Source organism: Erythrolamprus reginae, chromosome 3 (assembly GCF_031021105.1).
Source record: "Erythrolamprus reginae isolate rEryReg1 chromosome 3, rEryReg1.hap1, whole genome shotgun sequence".
In the NCBI taxonomy this organism is placed as follows: domain Eukaryota; kingdom Metazoa; phylum Chordata; class Lepidosauria; order Squamata; family Dipsadidae; genus Erythrolamprus; species Erythrolamprus reginae.
The window spans coordinates 97,985,570-98,006,390 of NC_091952.1; the positions used below are offsets into that span (position 1 = coordinate 97,985,570).

The 20,821-nt window shown below is 39.0% G+C and overlaps 1 protein-coding gene across 2 annotated transcripts in view; it reads left to right on the top strand.

The window, feature by feature from the left end:
• The first annotated feature begins 1,132 nt into the window (after positions 1-1,132).
• XPR1 (xenotropic and polytropic retrovirus receptor 1) overlaps positions 1,133-20,821 on the top strand; it is a 112,100-nt gene continuing 92,411 nt past the window's right edge. Inside the window, exons 1-2 of one of the 2 annotated variants that reach the window (XM_070746277.1) lie at positions 1,133-1,626; positions 10,404-10,455. In XM_070746277.1, the coding sequence (XP_070602378.1) occupies positions 1,558-1,626; positions 10,404-10,455 (121 nt within the window). In that variant the 5' untranslated portion in view covers positions 1,133-1,557. The remainder of the gene's footprint in view (positions 1,627-10,403; positions 10,456-20,821) is intronic. The other variant, XM_070746278.1, reaches the window with a different exon arrangement.

Consider the following 20,821-nt stretch of genomic DNA (forward strand, 5'->3'; position numbering starts at 1 on the left):
AATAAAATTGAATTCTTCATATGTAGATCTTGACATTTTGTACAAAAGATCCAATTAATCTGTGAAATCTCTATACAGTATAAGTTTATAGACTGATGTTAAATCATGATTGGATACTATATTAAACTTCACCAAGTGCTTTGTTAATGAGTGATTAATGAGTGATTTGACATGCTGTGAGCATCCACACGGAAAGAAAAACTTGTTCATTTTTTCTCAATTCAGTTTTTCATATAAGGTGCAAAGAAAAAAGCTCAAATTATACCACTTCAGACCCACAATGTGAAAACCCATCTCACTGGAAAAAAAGCTTTATTGCTGGGAAAGGTGGAAAGAAAAATACCGTAAATGGACCACTAACAGCAGGTTACATTCGCTATGAATGCAGGTCAGAAGACATAAAAGGACATGTTAGTTTTCTTCATTGTCACTTGACCGTATATAATTAATCAATCATGTTCTCCAATGTATGTGGTCAAAAAAACTTGATAGCACACATTCTATAATTGTTTGACCAAAAAATAAAAATAATAAACAAGGAAAAATTATTTGGGAATCAGTGAATAGACCTATCACAGAATGACATATGCGAGTGTATGCATTATATACACATATATAATGTCATCAGAAAGAAATAAAACGAAAGACCTCGTTTTATTATTCATGTAAAAATCACTTTCTCGAACCAGTTTGTTAATAACATAAATGGCAGCATTCCTCTCCCTTCAAGCGAGGTTGCCGGACAAAGTAACCCTAGGATAAAGCAAAGGGGACCTTAATATATCAACCCCTTTTTCGCCTCAATGGAAGCCTCGCGGAATATTTCCGGGGGCGCCCTCAAAGTCGCTGCCGCAGGGCAGGAAAAAAAAGGGGGGAGCGTGCCAACCCCTCAGATCCCGTTTTGTTTGAAAATCCGCTACCACTCAGGGCGTGCCGGGCGGGCGTTCCTGAACGATGGCCCCGCCCCCTTCGAACTCCTCGCGCCCCTCTCGTTCGGTTCGTGTGGGCTGGGTAGAAAAGCGGCGAGGAGGGGAAGTGGGCGTGGCCGAAAGCGGCGTTCCTCTTTCTCTCCCCCCACCCCCTTTGTTTTCGCCTTACGTCTGCTGTTCGGGAGGAAGGCGGTTCCTGGGATGATGACGTCAGGTCCCTCAGTGTGGAAAGGCGGGCCCAGGCCAACGGAGGAGAGGAAAGATGGCGGCGGAGGCTGCCGCTGCTTCAGGAGCGCGAGAGGAGGCTGCGGGGCCGCAACAACGGGCGGCGGCGGCGGCAGGAGCCGCGGCAGGGCATTCCTGAAGGGGGAAAGCGGGGAAGCACGCTAAGGGCCGGCGTTGCGCGTGTGAAAAGAGAGATCCAGGCGCGGGGCTCATGTGCGGCGGAGGTCGCAGCCGTCCGCGTCCGTCGCCCGCAGCTCAAGCACCGACAAGAGGCATCCCGGCTTCTGTTTGAGCAGGCTCTGAGGCGCTCGAGCGAAGCGTGAAAAGTCAAGCATTGCCTCCAGCAGGCAAGGTTAAGAAGCCTTAAGGGGGAGGCGGCGGCGGCGGCAGCAGCAGCAGCAGCATGAAGTTCGCCGAGCACCTTTCCGCACACATCACTCCGGAGTGGCGGAAGCAATACATCCAATATGAGGTACCTGAGCTCTTCGGGGCGGGAGGGGGGGGGGAAGAATGGAAAATAAAAAGACGGACGGGGAGAGCAGCCTTTGGAGGAGGGAGAGGAGCGGGTAGCGTCGGAGAGGCTAAAAGCTCTTCGGGAAGAAAATGTAGAATTAAAAGATGCGCGCTTGAGAGCGTATATGTATGAGTGTGTGTGTGGGGGGGGGGCTCACCTGGTGCAAAGAAAAAGGCTTGGCGACGGGTCTCGAGCCGAAATAGTCTTTATTTATTTTTATTTGTCAAAAACATATACAAGGTAGTAGGTAGTGGTATAAACATAAGCAAAGTAGGTACAGGTACATTTGCACAATAGGACAGTAGCAAGCAGTATTGTGATTGTGGTGGGGGGGGCTGGTGCCAAGGCTTTTTAAAGTAAGGTCTCCATTTGATGTAGTCTTTAGTAGGAATTGGTATAAACATAATAAACATAAGCAAAGCAAGTAACAGGTACATTTGGACAATAGGACAGTAGCAGTATTGGGGTTTTGGTGGTGGGGAGTTCTGGTGCCAAGACCCTTTTTAAAGTAGGGTCTCCATTTGATGTAGTCTTTTGGAGCTGCCGTCTTGGCCCTCCCCACCCACGGTTGGGCGTAGCGGCACCATGGATGCTTCGCTGATCTTCCAGCTCAGCCTTTCCCTGGTAGAATTCCATTCTTCCCTGCTTCCAGCTGCATTCTGCTGTTCTGCTTTTTTGCTTGTTGCTTCATTTTTTTACCCAGGTTCTTATAGGGACGGCCAGGCTTTCTTTAACTTGTCTCTCCATTTGAAAAGCTCCCTTTTGCCAGAGATTTCCTTGGGCTTTGATGCTTTCCACACACACCTTGATACATTTAATCCAGCTGGAAAGGAATAGCATTCAGGGAACGCTGGAGAGCTTTATTATGCTAAGCAGCGTTTCTTTTGTCGAAGGTCAGAAGACTCCTGTTTAGTGTGGTAGGCTGTTATAGGGGATCTTCTGTTGGGATATTGCTATTCCCAAAGAAGATGGGGTGAGAGGGGAAGGCACCTGGAAAGGCTGGCCTGTGAACTGCTTTTGAAGGAAACTAGATGGCACTGTATCCCAGTATTATTCAGTCTCCACTTTTGACACTTGGGGTTTATACCACTTCAGACTAACTACTGACAATTATCCTTAATTGGTTGCTGATTTGATATATGTTGATACAATTCTGAAAGTTAGAGCTTTGCACTTTTTTGGACTTGAAGTTATAGTCTCTTGAGCCTGGTCAAGGGTATCCTTGTGGGTGTGGTAATTCCTAGAAATACTTCTAGAACCAAGTTTGCATAACTCATAGTTCCATAGTTCCAACTTTTCCATATTTGTGTTTCTGTGATGGATTGGGCATCAGGTTCAAAGCTTGCATCAATTGCTTTAGCCCAGTTTTATTGCATTTTTGTTCATTATATTTGAAACTTGTAAAGTTTTCAGTAATTAAACATTTCAGTTTATTTTATGTCTGTAATGCGTTTTCTTACACAAGTAATCTGTGTAGTGTTTTTTGTTGGGGGGGGGGTGTAGAATCCTTTCTTTAGATTTTTAGTGTTTTTTAAAAATTATTTAAGGACTTTGTAAGTCCTTTTCTTATTAGAATCATTAGCCTCTTAACTAATAGGGAGAAAATGTTTCTTGATGTTGGAGGGTTAAGGGACGCAATGGGTCCCTTATAATGTATTATAGTATTTGAAAGTTTGTGGGTTCCTTTGAATTTTCATTATTTCTGTATAAACATGATTTATTCTTCACATAAGTCTTAAAGTTAGAGAGAACACAATTAAAAACATTATACTTGTTTATTGAAGAAAATGATCCAAAGCTACATATTTCTGTATGGCAGAAGAAAACGAATCTTTGCTTTCAATAACTGGTGAGCCACACCTTTGCCAATAATAATTGCAACTAAATGTTTTCAATAACTTAATTAGTTAGTAGATTGTGTTGAAGGATTTTTAACCCATTCTCCCTTAGAAAACAGTTTGACGTTGGAGATGTTGTGGACTTCTTTGCATGAACTGCCCATTTCAGATCATTTCACATTTCTGTAGGATTGCAGTCAGGACTTTGATTTGGCTGTTTCAGAGCATTAACTTCTTTCTGCTTTAACCATTCTTTGATTGTATTACTTGGGTGTTTTAGATCATTGTCTTGCTACATGGCTCACTTTCTCATGAACTTCAGTTCATAGACAGATACCTGGACATTTTCACTACAATTCAGAATTCATAGCTCCATCAATGATGGCAAATTGTCCACGTCCAGAGGCAGCAAAACAAGTTCAAACTATGATATTGCCACCACCATATTTCACAGAAGGGAAAATAGTAATTTTCTCCTTGCAACCCTGGTATGAACACCATTTTTATTTATTTTTGTTCTCCTGATGGTGGTTCCATGAGCACTGAACATTCACTAATGTAAGAAAGTTCTTTAATTTCTTAGACATTATTATGGGATTGTTTCATGCCTCCCAGAATATTATGCACCTCTTTGCTGCTCTGCCACTCTAGTGCAGGGTAACAACTACATTGAATTGCCTCCATTTGTGCACAATCTGCCTATTGAAATCCAAACTCTTTGGAAAGGATTTTGTAACTATATTTATGTGTCATGGCTTGAACAAAGTTTCTATCCTGGGGAGCATGAACAACTGTTTTGGGGGGATCCCCAAAAATCTCCTTTGTTCAAGCCATGACACATTTCTATATACCTATGTTATGATTAGATTTTGATAGTGAATACAATTTTGCCAAGGAAGATCTATTTTGTTAGATACGATGGAATATTCAACAACATTATACAGTCCAAAATGGATTTGTATATTTGTCCAGATATAAAGTATTTTATTGATTTGTCTGTTTTGATGCAAGAGCTGTCTTAAGATATCCCAGGTGAGATATTAAAAAAAACCCCTCAGTGGTTCTTGAAAAGTTTAATACTGCTTTTGGCAACCATGAGATAAATATGTGATCAGCCTGATGCATAATATAGGCCTTGCTCTTAGCCTAGTGTTTTAAATCAAGCAAGAAATTCTAGGTCTTGTAAAATACAGAGGTCCTCACGAGCCTACTATGATCATAACATTTCTTAGTAACCTTTTTATTGACCATATACTCTTCAACAGGGATAATCCATCCTGGATATTTAAGAAATCGTAGAAATTTCTAGATGCTCTTTGACAGTCCAGTTAAAGCCATGAAAATTTAGGTATAGAGATCCACAGGTCTGATAATTCCCAATTACTGTGGAACTGAATTCATGAAATGGATGGATTGTAATCTGAATATTGATGGCACAAACTTCATAAAACTATATCAAATACAAGCCAGACCATGTAGCTGTAGCTATGAAACAATCTGTCTATCTCATTGAAATGTTTGATAGCTGAACACACTTTCCTCAGTCATTATACTGATCACTAGTGAAAGATATTATGGCTTCTAATAACTCAACTGAAAGAAGATCAACTACCTGAAAAAGGAGTGGACAAATTATGGTGTAATTATATCTATTTATAACTAATCAGGATATATTTTGTAAAAAATATTGAACCTTCCCACTGCTCCATGACATATTTTGCTGGTGGTTATGCTTGTATGCCATACTTACTAAAGTTCAGTTAACTACTGCTAGCTCACATTTTATGGGTTCACAAGATGCACTGAGCAATAAACCACGAATTAAATGTACATAGTACATTATATTATAAACCTGGTTATTTTGTAACTCGTTGCCCTGTGTGGACAGAGATACAGTGATACCTTGTCTTACGAACTTAATTGGTTCCAGGACAAGGTTCGTAAGGTGAAAGATTTGTAAGACGAAACAATGTTTCCTATAGGAGTCAATAGAAAAGCGATTATTGCATGCAAGCCCAAAATTCACCCCTTTTGCCAGCCGAAGCGCCCGTTTTCGTGCTGGTGGGATTCCCCTGAGGCTCCCCTCCATGGGAAACCCCACATCCGGATTTTACAATGCTGTAGGGGAATCCCAGCAGGAGAATCCCATCAGCGCGAAAACGGGTGTTTCGGCTGGCAACGGAAGTCCGGAGGTGGGGTTTCCCAGCGAGGGAAGCCTCTGTGAAATCGCAGCATCACAAATGCTGTGATTTCACTGAGGCTTCCCTCACTGTACAAATTACTTCAAACCTTGCTAGAAATGGGTTCTTATTCCAGAATGAAGTACAGCAAAAGGCTGTGAATAAAATGTAGGGCAGACAATTAGTGGTTGGCTGATTGGTATAGGTGCCAAACAAGTAGAACAAAATTAAACTCTTAGGGTGTATGAAATATAACAAAACTAATACAAGAATCATGTTAAAGATAAAACTAATGCAAAAGTCTGCAATTCCAACAAAGAATCATAACAGATAGTGATAAACAACCACCTGGCACAATGTCAGGAGAAAAGCCAGGTCTTTAAGATATTAGTACAAATTGATAGGGTCAGGGTCATACAGTATGTATCTCTGAGTTAACTCTGAGATGCAGTGACTGGAAATATATGTTTACTACGTCCTCTAGTATTGCTTAAGAGATGGAACTGAGAGCATGTCAATCCCTATTGAATCTTACTGGATGGACACAACTGATCAATGACAGATGGTCTTTCAAATAATTCAACCTCATGGCTTAAAAGCTTTAAAAGTGATAACTGCATCTTTAAGTATACAGTGTTCCCTCGATTTTCGCGGGTTCAAACTTCGCGAAAAGTCTATACCACGGTTTTTCAAAAATATTAATTTAAAAAATACTTTGCGGGTTTTTTCCCTATACCATGGTTTTTCCCACCCGATGATGTCATATGTCATCGCCAAACTTTCGTCTGCCTTTAATAATTTTTTTAAAATGAACTTTAATAAATAAAAATGGTGAGTTATACTCTAAATGGTTGCTAAGGGAATGGGAAATTGTAATTTAGGGGTTTAAAGTGTTAAGGGAAGGCTTGTGATACTGTTCATAGCCAATAATAGTGCATTTACTTCCGCATCTCTACTTCGCGGATATTCAACTTTCGTGGGCGGTCTCGGAACGCATCCCCCGCGAAAATCGAGGGAACACTGTAGTTTCAAACAATCACAAATTAAAACATTACACAAGGTTCACTCATATTGAAGCATGAAGATTTTGGCCTAGATTTGAAAATTGTGGAACATTTCCAGTTGATACTCTGAAAAGAGAGTGTCTAGGTCAATGATGGCAAACGTATGGCACACATGCCACAGGTGGCACATGGAGCCATATCTGCTGGCACGCGAGCTGTTGCCCTAGCTCAACTCTAGTGTGCATGTACGTGCTGGCCAAATGATTTTGGGCTCGCATGGAGGCTCTGGGAGGGCGTTTTCAGATTCTGGAGGACCTCCAGTAGGTGGGTGGGGACGTTTTCGCCCAAGCCTCTGGAGCTTGGGGAGGGTGAAAAACGGGTGTACTGGGCACACCAGAAATTGGGAAATGGACTGTTTCCAGGCTCCAGAGGGTCTCCGGGAAGGGCGGGGGAGGCCATTTTCACCCTCCCCAGGAATTGAATTATAGGTGTGGGCACTTATGCCTGCATGATAATGTGCATGCACATGCTTTCAGCACCTGAGGAAAAAAAGGTTCACCATCACTGGCATAGGTCTTACTGTATTGTGGTTTAATTGTGATTAGTTATTATAGATACACTACTGTTTATTACTAAATATGGCATAAATGTACTATAGACTAGTTATTTATATGACAGTCATGGCTGAAAGTGGCCTGGTTAAAATCATGGCAGAATTTGGATTACATATTTTTTCTTGAATCTGATTAGACAAGAATATATCTAAATCTTCATGATCTTGACTTAGTCCATATTGTGAAAGAAGAGAAAGATGTTTAAGTTTAATGAGAACCTGAGAAGCTTTTATTTGTAAGACTTAATTCTAGCTCATTAATATTTTAAAAAAACTGGGGTAAAATATATAGGTAGTTCTCACTTAATGACCTCGCATTCAGCTGCTGTTCAAATGAGCTTGGAATTTATTTATTTATTTATTTATTAGTTGGACTTGTATGCCGCCCCTCTCCGAAGACTCGGGGCGGCATAATTCCAGCTGTAATCTCTGTGATTACATGATTGAGATCTGGGTGCTTGGTGACTAATTTATTCATTCATTCATTTATGGGATTTATCTACCGCCCAACTCCTGTTTGACCCTGGGGTGGCTTACAATACAATGTGTGATTATGATGGTGACAGCATCCTATAGTCACACAATTGCCTTTTGCAACCTTCTTTGCCAACTTCCAACAGGAAAAATCAAGGTGGAATCTGTAGGAAGTTGCAAATGGCGACCAAGTAACATTCTCGCTGATTTTATCACTGATTTGCTTAATAACAGCACATAGGAGCAATGAAGTTAAAAAATGGCGCACAGCAATTGGAAACTACTGCATGCAATTCTCTAGTCACATGCGTGGGTACACAGTCACGCAGCCTCTGATATTAGAAAAAGGTGCATTGGAAACTGCTGCATGCCGTTCTCTCGTTACAGAGAGAACTTTAGTCCTTCAGAATTTTGAAGGAACATGGAAGATAGCAAGGGAGAAGAAATATGATGACATCATGTCATCAGATATCTGCAAGTTCAGTCTTGTATTCAACAGATTACAAACTGAATTTTAAATGTCAGAGTGTTTTAATTGGTTTTGTAGTTAAGTTTCAATATACTGTAGAACTAATGCATGGTATAACTTTTTTCTTTTTAAGACAATCACATTGGTTATATGGAAAACAGTATTATGTCTAGTCTCGAAGTTAAGCTTACATTTGTAATATAAGCTTACATTACAATTCTGCGCAATTTGTACAGAAACAAAGATAGATTATTTGAAATTTTGGTAACGTTGGCAGTGTCCATTTCTGAAGGACACAGAATTGACAGGCGCTGAACTGAAGTATGGAAACAAAATTATTTCCACCCTTAGTAAAAGCAGCCCTGCCCTGCCTATAGCAATTAACTCAGTAAAAAATACTTCCATTGGCACAAATAGAAGTTTCAAGCCCTGGAAATAGATTTGAGGCTGAGTCCCTATCTGTCCTTGCCTAGTAAATTCCATATCTTTAAAAAGAATATAACAACATGTTTTGAGCCTTTAGCAAAACTGTGATGCCTCTGGTGCAAATATACTGCTTGTTCAAACATAATATAAATTAATATTGCAAGGCACAGAGTTAATAATGGTAAAGAAAAATGATACCAATTGTACTCTGCTCTCTTCTTTCTATAACTTAATTAACCAAATAAAAACAGTAACTTGAAGCGTCAGAAATCTTCCAGCTGATGAGGAGATTGGCTTTGGCTATTGTAATTGTTTGATTTTTTTCATTCAATAAAACATAATTCTAAAATTTGTATGAAACTTGTAACATAGATCAGCATGCAGTTAATTTGTTGCAACATGGAGATCAGTTGATAAAGTTTTGAAAGCAATTTGTTTTTCCATTTTTCCATCTTCATTTCCAGGTTGTCCTTTTAGACTTTGGATCTATATTGCAAAGTCACACATTTCAGCTAATAATTCTTCAGAAGTGTTTTGATATTTCTGTTTACTTTCCTTTAAATTGTGACTGCTGATCACTCATTGCTTACTTTTAGATGAAAGACTAATGCTCTAAAGTTTGATTTGCTAAGTTAAAATCCATAGTTCAACAGTTTGAGGCCACATGAGTTAAACTCAGTTTCTGCTGATTGACATAACTGAATATTTGGGTCTTAATATTTAACATTAACCCACTGAGGTTAATGTTTTTCTAATCAGTTTCTCTAAGTTTTCCATATTTTCATGTAATAATGTCATTGTAATTGATGACATTATCTAATTAAATCAATTAGAAATTTAATTTCTAATTGATTTAAAGTATGCAGATCAAGTGATTTAATGTGCTGGTGCTGACACCTTTAAGGTCCCTATTGAAATTTAGTACAGAAGGAAGAAACAACAGTTTCTGTTGCTAATGATAGAAAACAGCATTATGACAAGTGGTCCTCAATGTACAACACAACTAAACCCAAAATTTCTATTGCTAAATGAGACAATTGTTATATGAATTTCCCTCTATTTTATGACCTTTCTTGACACAATTGTTAAGTGACTCTCTACAGTTGTTAAACTAGTAACAAGGCGGTTAAGTGAATCAGGTTTCCCTATTGACTTTGCTTCTCACAATGTCGCAAAAAGTTGTACATGACCCTGGGACTCAGCAACTGTCATAAATATGAATCACTTGGGAATTTAGACTGTGTGACCATAGGAATGCTGCAATCGTCATATGTGTGAAAAACAGTCATAAATCACTTTTTTCAGTGCTATTGTAACTGAACGGTCACTAAAGGAACTGTTGTAAATCGAGGACTACCTGTTTAATGCATACTATAGACTACTGTTATGGTCACTCATGCTGCTAATACAATCTGAGATACTTCTTTCTCTCCTCCAATTTCCAACTAATCTTAATGTGAATGATAATAAAACTTAATGTGAATGATAATAAAAAATAGACAAACTTAAAAATATAGCAGAGCTTTGTTCTGCTAGTCAGTTTGTTTCTTGTGCTAAATTTTGTGGACGTAGAATTCATTTCTGACATTGGAAATACGTGAAATAACATTAAATTTACGTTTCTTGCTGTAAGAGGTGATGGGATTTAATTTCTAATTGATTTAAAGTATGCAGATCAAGTGATTTAATGTGCTGGTGCTGACAAATTTATTTTTCCTTCTTTCTTTACAGGCTTTCAAAGAAATGCTATATGCTGCTCAGGACCAGGCCCCTTCTATAGAAGGTATAACACCAACTATAATTATTTTAATTATATTGATTGATTAATTATATTAATTATTAGTTCAATAGTTCCCTCTGAGTATCCAGATACCATTTTCTACATAGACAAAAATGGGGTTAAAAAGAAGTCCTTTGACCAATTTGTTTTTCAGCTGAAAAAACTTACAAAATGATCAAAACAATCAATTTCAAGCACAAAACCTGAAATGTTTCTATGTTAAGTGGGATGTTTTAAACTTACAGAGGTTTGAGTTAAAATGTTTTGTATATCATAAATAATGTTATAAATCAGAATCAGTATTGTATCATTTTCTTCCTTAACTCCCAATTTTTATTACAGTATTCTCAGAAGTTGATTTGAAACTTCTCATTTGTAATATTTTCTGTGTTTTTCAAAAAGTAGGTGCTACTTTTGCTTCTTGGTCATGGGCATAAAACAGCATGGCATTTAAAATAACATTTGTAGAAATAAAATATTTATTTCAATTCATGGTTTGTAATTCATAGAACAAAAATGAATCTGCTTAGCTGTAACTACTTTCTTGTTTCAGGAAGGAAGAGGAGAAAATAATAAGGGATATCATAGAAGTAGACTAATATGGTCTTTGTTTTTAAAATAAGACCTCAAGAGTTGCATGGGGCAATCAGAATTATTCACTGCAGTTATACACCTCTTAAAATCCTGTGGCATCTCTGTTTAGGTTTCACATTTCTAACCCACTACAATCAAAATAGTCCCAGCATCTTACATAAAATATAAAATTAAGAAAACACCCCCGCAAATAGCAAAGATTATTGTCTTGCTTTCAAAATGTTGTTCCAAACTGCACAAGATTATCTTGCTACTTGGTCAGATAGTAATATTGCATTATATTAAATTAAATTAGTACTAACTGTATTCTTGTGTTCTTACAATTTCATTTTAAAAGCAACGTACACAGAAATTGGTTAAATGCTTTACTTGCTTTTCTACATTTTATACTTTTTATTTATTATTATATTCATTTTTATCCCATCTTTATTATTTTTACCAATAACCCAAGACAATGAACATATCAAATATTCTTCCTTCTCCTATTTCCCCCATAATAACCCTGTGAAGTGAGTTGGATTGAGAAAGAGCATTTGGTCCAAGGTCACCCAGCTGGCTTTCATGGCTAAGCCAGTGCCTTAGATCAAAATAGCTCTCACCTTGGATTTTCTGGCATGTTACTTTTTAGCAATGTAATATATTCAGAAGACATTAATTATTGGGTTGCTTAGATGGGGAAAAAGTCAGATACTGGAATTTTTTTGATTTGGAGGATTTGCTTCAATATAGTAAAATTGGTCATAAACTAGTGAGTTACACAAATTATTATTTCAATTTATATAACTTTGGATATGTATCATTGTTGCTTGTACAGAACTGATTGAATTAATGGCTGTAATGGGAATAATCTATCCTATGGATTTGACATAGATGGCATTACAATCTTGGATATACAATTAGAATTGGTATCCGCTGAATTTGTTCAGGTCTATATAAAGAAGGGACTGCTTGTTGTTCCCATATGTGTTTAATCTATACAATAAATACATTATAATAATAACAAGAATGGGAGTGACAGCTAGAATCAAAATTGAGAGTGAAAACAGTGAAACATGCAGATATGCAACTTGGTTAGATAAACATAAAGAAGCTTCAGCTTTATAGAAATAGAAAATAAAACTATGAATTAATATTAAATGTTAAAATATGAAACCGCATGCTAAATGAATTTGAAATTGACAGTAAAGAAGTAAAGGTGATAAGTAGTTTTCCTTTCTTTGTTTTAATGGCAGACTTAGGCAAGATTATGAAGGACAAGATCATTTCTGTGACAGATAAGATTTCCAAGGGTGACATTCTTAGAGAACTGAAGACTAATAATCCAAAAAAGAAGCAGGTGTCTTTGAAGTATGAATTTACAGGCAGATATTTAGTATCATGGATTGCAAAAACCATATCCATAAAATCTGGACTAAATAAAGACTGATTATTTGAGGCAATGTATGTTGAACAGATGATGTAAGCAGAAGATGGGCTTGAAGAAGATTCTGTTCGGCAGGTTTATGGGAAGTAGGGAAAAGGATAAAGTGACTGGTAAAACTGATAAACAAAAGCAAGGTAATTGCTGGTGTGTCATTGAAAGAGCTGTAAATTAATGTTAGAGACAAGTTAAGATAAAGAATGTTTGTCTATACAATCACCATGCTTCCAACCTGAGTCAGTGGTGTCTATCTAAAATAAGTATGTATAAGAGCAACCAGCACTTTAATTTCTTTAATAGAAAAAGCATTACGATCTAATTTACAAATATTATCCAACTTATATAAATGGATCTTTTGATTATAGTAATGTTAAAGGTAAAGGTAAAAGTGTTTCTGTGGATTTTATACTGCTAGTCGTTGATGCCAAATGGGGCAGTGTTCATCTCTGTTTCAAGGCCTTTGTGCAAGTGCTCTTCAAAGACATTTCCACAGTCATGGGGCTAGGATGACATCACAGAGCTCTCTTATATTCCCACTGAAATGGTACCTATTTATCTACTTGCATTAAAGTTTTCAACTGCTAGATTGGCAAGAGCTGGGTGCCAGGATCACCCCATTGCATGATGCTCAGGTCTCAAACCTGGGCTGCTGGCTTTCCAGCTCACAAGCCCATCATCTTAATCACTTCACCAGCACACCATAGTATATTAACACAACTTCAGAAATATTTGCCAGCAGATTAAATGAATGTAATTCAGTATGAACTGGATTTTGGAAACTTGTAGATTTGACTGATGTTGTAATTTTTGATGTTGTAAATCAAATGATTTAATCTTGCTTTGAGAAAGTTACTAGTATGTTTATAGCAGCTCTGATTTGCCTTTGATGAGAATATATTATTCTCATTGAGAATGAAGTGGTAGAGAATTCTATCCTTGCACATACTTTTATGTTAGATGACTAGGGCCCCAATTATCTTTATTTGGTTAGTAGAATACAGCTCTTCTCAGTATCAGTGCAGTTTTCAGCACACCAGTATATTGTATATTCTAATTCTTCATAGTTAAGAAGTGTCTTAGAATTTTTGTTCTAGGGAGACAGGGAATAAAAGATTATAGGATGTTCTTCATGCGCCTAAATAACAGATAGAGGTTGACTGACAATATGAAAGTGGTGGAAACTTTGATTACGAGTGGCCATGGTTATTAGAATTTTTGATTTTAACCAAAAGCTTAATTAAAAAATACAGTAACAAATTGTAAACTACATATTTTTAAAAGACTAATTTTAATACACTAAAAGGAATAATAAAGATGTAATGGAAAATTTTTTAGTGTTAAAACCAACTGGGATATCTTGAAAAAAACCCTAAAGAATACTATTTCAAACAGCACTAATGTGGAAGAAAACCAGAATGCATTTAATGGACCCAGTGGGATTGAAAAGGTAGTGTGCTGATAAGATGAAGCTAAAGAAGGATTCTTCTTGGAAATGAAACGAAAGTAACAATCAAGGAATTTATAAATCTGGAGTTCAGAAATGTAGGAAATGGAGTTTTGTGGACGGCTTAATGGTCTGATAGGAATATCGTCCCTATATATGTAAGATGAATGAAAAAAGAGAAATAGTTCACAGCTTCCTGTTCCATAAACCAAATCTTCAGATGTAAGCAAAATGATAAGGCATCTTGAAGTTGCTGTTATTTCAGTAATTCGCCACTTTAGAATTAACATTTTTATGTTAATCCTGTGCTTGTACTTAACTGCCTGTGCTTGTTACAACTTGAAATAATTCACACTTTCCATAACATTATTTGGTGGATGTTATAACCCTGCATCTTGAGGACGCAGTTTGTCAATAAACATTTATACTATCACTTCTGATTTTAGCATGGGCAGTTGCTATGGGCACTTTTGCAAATAATATTTTGTTAATGAGTTGTTAGTGCTTGGCTGTAAAAATATACTTTGTCACATTGTTTAATCAATCCACACTTCATCCGTTTCTGAGATTTAAAGATCAATACTTTCTACTCTTTGAAGGAAGTTGGACATAGTTTACCAGCATCCTGAGAAATTAAGAGCTCTCATAATAAAAATCAAGAAAATTTAGAATTTAAATAAAAAAGAATTAGAATTCTTATAACTTTACTCTCCTATAATGTAATTCATGATAGAATTGACAGTTGAATTTTATTGATTTGCTTAGATGTTGCAGCATAGTGGTTATTGTAGGAAGAATGCCAAGGAGAGCATTTAGGTAACTGCTTTTATGATTCATTGATTTTGAAGTCAATAAATAAATTAAAAACCTACAGAATAAGTCAGCTACTTACTTCCTTGTCTCCATATTTTTCAGGCTTAAACATTTCCAAATTAACCTCAAATTAATCTTTGTCCTTCAGGTGAACATGCCCAGTACTAAATTTTGACAATACAGTATTTGATTAATTCAGGGGTCGACAAACCCAGGCGCCTGGTCGCCAGTGGCGCCTAGAAAATGTTGTCTGGCGCCTAGAAAATGTTGCCTGGTGCTTGAGGAGTTGAGAAAGGGTCGGACCACATGGCCACATCCCGCCCTTCTCCTCCCGGACCTGACGGAGCTGCTCTCTCTCCATTCTACCCCCCTCCACCTCCCCGAAGCCATTTCAAGAGGACGCCCCGCCGCTCCCTCAGCCGTCGGGGGAGAGCGGCTCTGCGGGGGCCGTCCACGACCTCCCCAATCGGGGCTCTCTCACACCCCGGGGCCCTTGTAGCCTCCCCGGGAGTCGCGGATTGGCTGGGCGTCCTCCCCGTCCCAGAATGCCTTGCATGGCGCCATTGAAGAGAGACCATGATGGCGGCGGCCGCGGCGGCGGCGGGGGGAGCCTCCGAGGTGATCGCCCAGCTGGAGAGCGCGGCCAAAGTGCTGATGGTGAGGGAGCCGCGCGAGGCCGGCAGCTCGGCCGGGGGGAGGCGGAGCGGGTGACGGGGCGGGAGGAGCCGGGCTCCGTCCTTTCACAGGGAAGCCCCGGGAGTTGCCCTCTTCCCCCGGGGGATGGCTTCTCTTTGGACTCCTCTAGGGAAGCATCCTCGCATAACCCCGGAGGTTGCCCATCGCCCTTTCATGGCCCTAAGAAACTTTTTTTGCAACCGGGACGGGTCTTTACTCTCCCGTTCCGTCCGGTCGGAAGCTGCAAAACCCCGTGCAATCTTTTCTTCAGCTTTTACGAGCCTCTCCAGACCCCGAGGCGGGCAAAACCCGGGCAGAATCACGTTGTTGGCCACCCTTCGCTTTTCTCCCTGTGCGCTTTCCATTAACCTCTTGGGTGAAGCTTGGATTCCACTTCATTGATACCATCCTATCCCGGCGTAATTCTTTCCTTCTCACTTCCACAATCCACGTGTTCGAATCTATAATCAGGAGTGGTTCCCCCCTCCCAACACACACTTCTCTTCTTCCTCCCCTTTTAATACCATTTTATCCTCCCTCATCTATCTATCTATCCATCCATCCATCCATCCATCCATCCATCCATCCATCTATCTATCTATCTTCTATGCCGCCCAATCCATTCATCATCTAACATTTATTTATCTATCTGTCTATTTATCTATCATCTATAAATCCATCCATCTTCTGTCTTTCTGTCTATCTGTCTTTGACTATCTGCCTGACTGTCTATTTATATCTACCTACCTACGTCTGTCTGTCTGTCTGTCTGTCTGTCTGTCTGTCTATCTATCTATCTATCATATACCCACCCTACCTATCTACCTACCTATCTATCATATATCTACCTATCTATCTATCTATTTATCTTCTATGCTGCCCAATCCATTCATCATCTGTCTCTCTGTCTATCTCTCTTTGACTATCACTGTCTGTCTATTTATACCTATCTATCTATCTATCTATCTATCTATCTATCTATCATATATCTACCTATCTATCTATCTTCTAATCCCCAGCACTTCTCCTAGGAACACAGGGAGGCGAAGGGGCGAGGGGGGGGAGAGAAAACGGGAGGCTCAGGAAGGGAGCTCGGGAAGGAGCCCACGGTCAGTCGGCTGCGGGCGGGAGGAAGGCGATTGTTCCGCTGCCGCCAGCATGGCCTGGCTGGCAGCGGAAGATGTAACGGAGCCCACGGGGGATTCGCCTTCCTCCCACCCGCAGCCGAGACTGATCGTGGGCTCCTTCGCAACCTCGGAGAGCTTCCAGGGCATGAAAGCTCACGAAAACCAGGAAGCTCTCCGAGGTTGCGAAGGAGCCCACGATCAGTCGGCTGCGGGCGGGAGGAAAGCGAATGCCACGGGGCTGGGCTCGGCTCCCCCCTCGGCTCCCCCCCTTACCAGCCCCGCCGCGGAAGGCTCCATTCTGTTCCCTGCCGGCCCGATTTTTTTTGTTAAATTAAAAACCAAGTTTGCTTAAAAAAAATTCTGGCTCCTAAATTTTTTGGCTGGCTCCTAGATTCTGAACAACTTTGTCGACCCCTGGATTAATTTGCTAACCTGTATCCAGAATCTACAAGAGTATATAATGAAAAGAAGAATATTAACATTTTTTTTGTGTCCAAAAATGAGATATTAGGATTTACAACGTTGCATTTCATAGTGGAAACTATACATTAAAGAATTCATTGGGTTATTAGGTATGCTAGTGGTTTTTAATGTTGAAGTGTATAACAATAAGTGCAGTTTGACTTATAAATTAGAAATAACATATTAATGCCAGCAGTTTGTACATAAGAAAGCTGGGATATGCACAGTATATTTTTAGCATATACTGTATACAAGAAGCTTCCTCTCCTAGGACTCTCTCCTACTTATCTACAGTATTATCTCTGAGCTATAAGCAGGCAAAAACCACACGAAAACAACATCTACATAATGTGATCAAGAAACTGGATGCAGGAAATACTACTAGGCTACTCAGGGATACATTTTGGCACCAGCTATGTATCTCACACATCTTAATATTTTCAACCAGGGCAGGGCCTTTACTGTAGTCTGATGTAATGTACTACCTTCAGCACTCCCAGTTGGAAGATATAAAAGAATACCATACCCTTTACAAGTATGTTCTTGCGACTCAGAACATGTAAAAACAACTAAATATTTCTTTTGTACTGCCAGTTTTACACAGCATCCCAAAATGCTCTAATTGCCCCACTCTTGGTTAGTAAAACAGAGTATAATGGCCAGTAATACAAGCAATTCTTATTATATTAATCCTGAAATAATATATAAGATTGCCAGGTTCTGTGCAGTGGCAGACAAAATTATATAAAGGATAATTAAGAGTAATTGAACTTGTTTGAGCGAAGAATATTCTGCTGTAGCATTACCCACTGGTCATTTTTCTTATGTGAGCTGCTATTTGGCAGGGACTCTAAAATTCAGATTCGATGGGGGCTCTAAAGTTCTACATTTTAGATTAGTTTTAACTAATAAGCATGATGCTTTTTATTGTGTGTGTGCAAGTGCGTCTGTTAAATGACCACAATAAAGTTGTTTGAATTTAAATTTTTAGTATTTGTGACTTTATCTCTCCATTGTGCAATTAACTGCCCTGAGATGACAGTACTTGTTACTTTGGGCTACTACTAGCCCAAAGTAGTTTTTTTCGTTGGTATAAATCAGGTTTTTTAAATATATGCAATATGGATTGGGAAGGGAGATTGAAGTTATGTATTATATGGCATGCATATTAGAATTCTGCTAATCTTGCCAGTATGTGAAAAATCAAGCATGGATTTTGGTGATAAGCCATTAGACTACCTGCCTTTAATCTTTTAACAAAGCGAAGAATAAAGGATAAAGTAACTGGAAAAATAAGGTTATAGCTTTATATATGCTATATTTATTTATTTATTTATTTATTTATTTATTTATTGGATTTGTATGCCGCCCCTCAGACTATAAGACACACTGGTGTATAAGACACACTAAGATTTCAAAGAGAATTTTGTTTTGGTCCTCCCTGCCCCCAGGAGCACTCTGCAAGCCTCCCAAACCCTCTATGCCACGTTTTTTGTAAAAATGGGCCCCTTTCTTTTGCAAAAAGTTTTTTTGGCCCTTCCCCCAGCCCCCAGGAGCACTCTGCAAGCCTCCCAAACCCTCTGTATTCCACACTTTTTGTAAAAATGCCCCTCCCCCTTTTTTTTTTTTTTGCAAAAACGGGGTTTTTTGCCTCCCCCCGAGCACTCTGCAGGCCTCCCAAACCCTCTATGCATCCCATTTTTTGCAAAATCGGACCTGTTTTTCACCTATTTTTTGCAATAATGGAGTGGACATAAGATTTGAGAGGCCTGCAGGGAGCTCCTGGGAGCTGGGCGAAAGCAAAAACGCCCCTTTTTTGGGGGAAATGGGTGTTTTTTTTTACTCCCCCAGCCCTCAGGAGCATACTGAAGCCCTTTCAAACCCCCTGCGCACCCCATTTTTGCAAAAACCAGGCCAATTTTTAGCAAAAATGGGACACGGGGGTGGGGGGGAGGCTGTATTTGGTGTATAGGTTGTCTTATATTCAGAAAAATATGGTACTTTAATTTCAAGGATTCTGATTATGTCTGAAATCCAAGAGTTTTTTTAAAGTCAGTGCTGCATATATTTCATTTTAATTTTACTATCATAATTCACAGTAAAATTTAGTCTCTTGGTTATGTTTTGCAACAGGTGGTCAGAATGTCCCTTTTTGTTTGCCTTTGAATGCAAACCTTAAACATTTAAATGTGTCCTTGCTTATAGCTCTTGGTTTACATTTTAGTTTGAAGGGAAGACTGTGAAGATGTGTGTTGACATGTAGATGTGTTAAAACCTCTGTCTTGCCCAGGCTTGTCCAGTTGCAGCTGTTGTTGCTGGGTTATAACTCCTTAATAATCTCTGTTTATATGAGGCACATGCCAGTTTGGATATAACAACTTCAATTTGTTAAATTATATTTGACAAAAAAAAAAAACTTGCATACTGATCAGGTTCTTAAATTTTGGGACGGGAATGCCTTAGAGTGAGTTTTAACACCTGACAAATACCTTAAGCTTTCTTGGCAAGATTTTCAGAAGTGAATGGCCTTTCTAGGGCTGAGAAAGAACAACTTTCCCAAAGCCACTCAGTTGACTTTCAGCCTGATGGCTTAACCATTACACCAAATTGCTTCTCTCAGACATCAAATTAGGTCATAATATGGCTGTTTTGGTTAACAGTGCGGTATGAAATTAGTCTGTACAAAATATAACTTTGGAAAGAAATGAGTTGTTTAATTATCCTATCCTTGATATGTGGAAGAGGGAGAAAAGAAAGACATTGGAGATATTCTAGTGCTTCTGTTGGTTTGGGCTTCGGACCCCTCGTTTTTTTCAGCCCCCACAGATGCTGTTTAAGACATTAGAAAAAAAGGTTATTCATTCGTCATTTATGGCTTAGCTTGATACATGATGCAGCTTACTTTGTTAACAGTATTTAGGCATGTCATAACTTAATGCAGTTTTGTGGTCCTTCCTTTACATCTGTAGTTGAAGATGTAGCTAGCATTTGTGAAAAGAAAATAGGAAAGGTGTACATCCTTGATTTATGATTACAATTGATCCTGGAATTTTGGTCATTGAGTGAAGCAATCATTAAGCTTTGTTCAATAGCTATAATCCCAGCACTCCTGGTTTGGGTCATTAAACAGTTGCATGGGTTATTAGGCAGACAGAGGTGTCTCAGGAGGAGAGGTCCCTGGTAGGCTCCACTTAGGAACGGAAAATCGTTCCTGCCAATATCCAAGCGGGATTTTCAGACTCTGAGAGGCACTCATGCATAACCTGGCTCAGGCTTCCCAGCATTTCCCTCACCTACCTAAAAGATACCGCACTCCTTATCATGGTGCTTCTCCATTTTCTGTTTGGGTTCTAGCTCCATCTAGCCTTTAGGGACTAGTTGAAGGATGTTAATTCCTCTCTGTGTGCAGAAGAGAATGCCTTTGGTCCATTTCTACATTCTGCTTGAAGGAAATTGGCTCTCCTTCATGTGCAAAAATGAGCTGTATGCAAAAATAGAGCTCAGGTCACCATGATCTGAGTTCCATTTCTTGGTCCTGCTGAAGGAGTTCAGCTGCCCTTGGCAGACAACTTGTCTGCAGAAGCCAGCAGAGAAAATTGCAAATCCTGAACACATGATTGTGGAGCCTTTTGCAATAATTTTTGAGTGCAAACAAGTTCCCAAGTATTCAGTTTCTAGTCATGTGACTGAGGGGAAGGCAGTGTGACATAAGCACTAGGCTATAATTCCATATCAATGTGCAAATTACAAAAATCTGAAAAATCAAGTTAAGCAATGAGTATTTACTAATATAATATAATATGCTAATATATAATATTAATATATACTGTATAT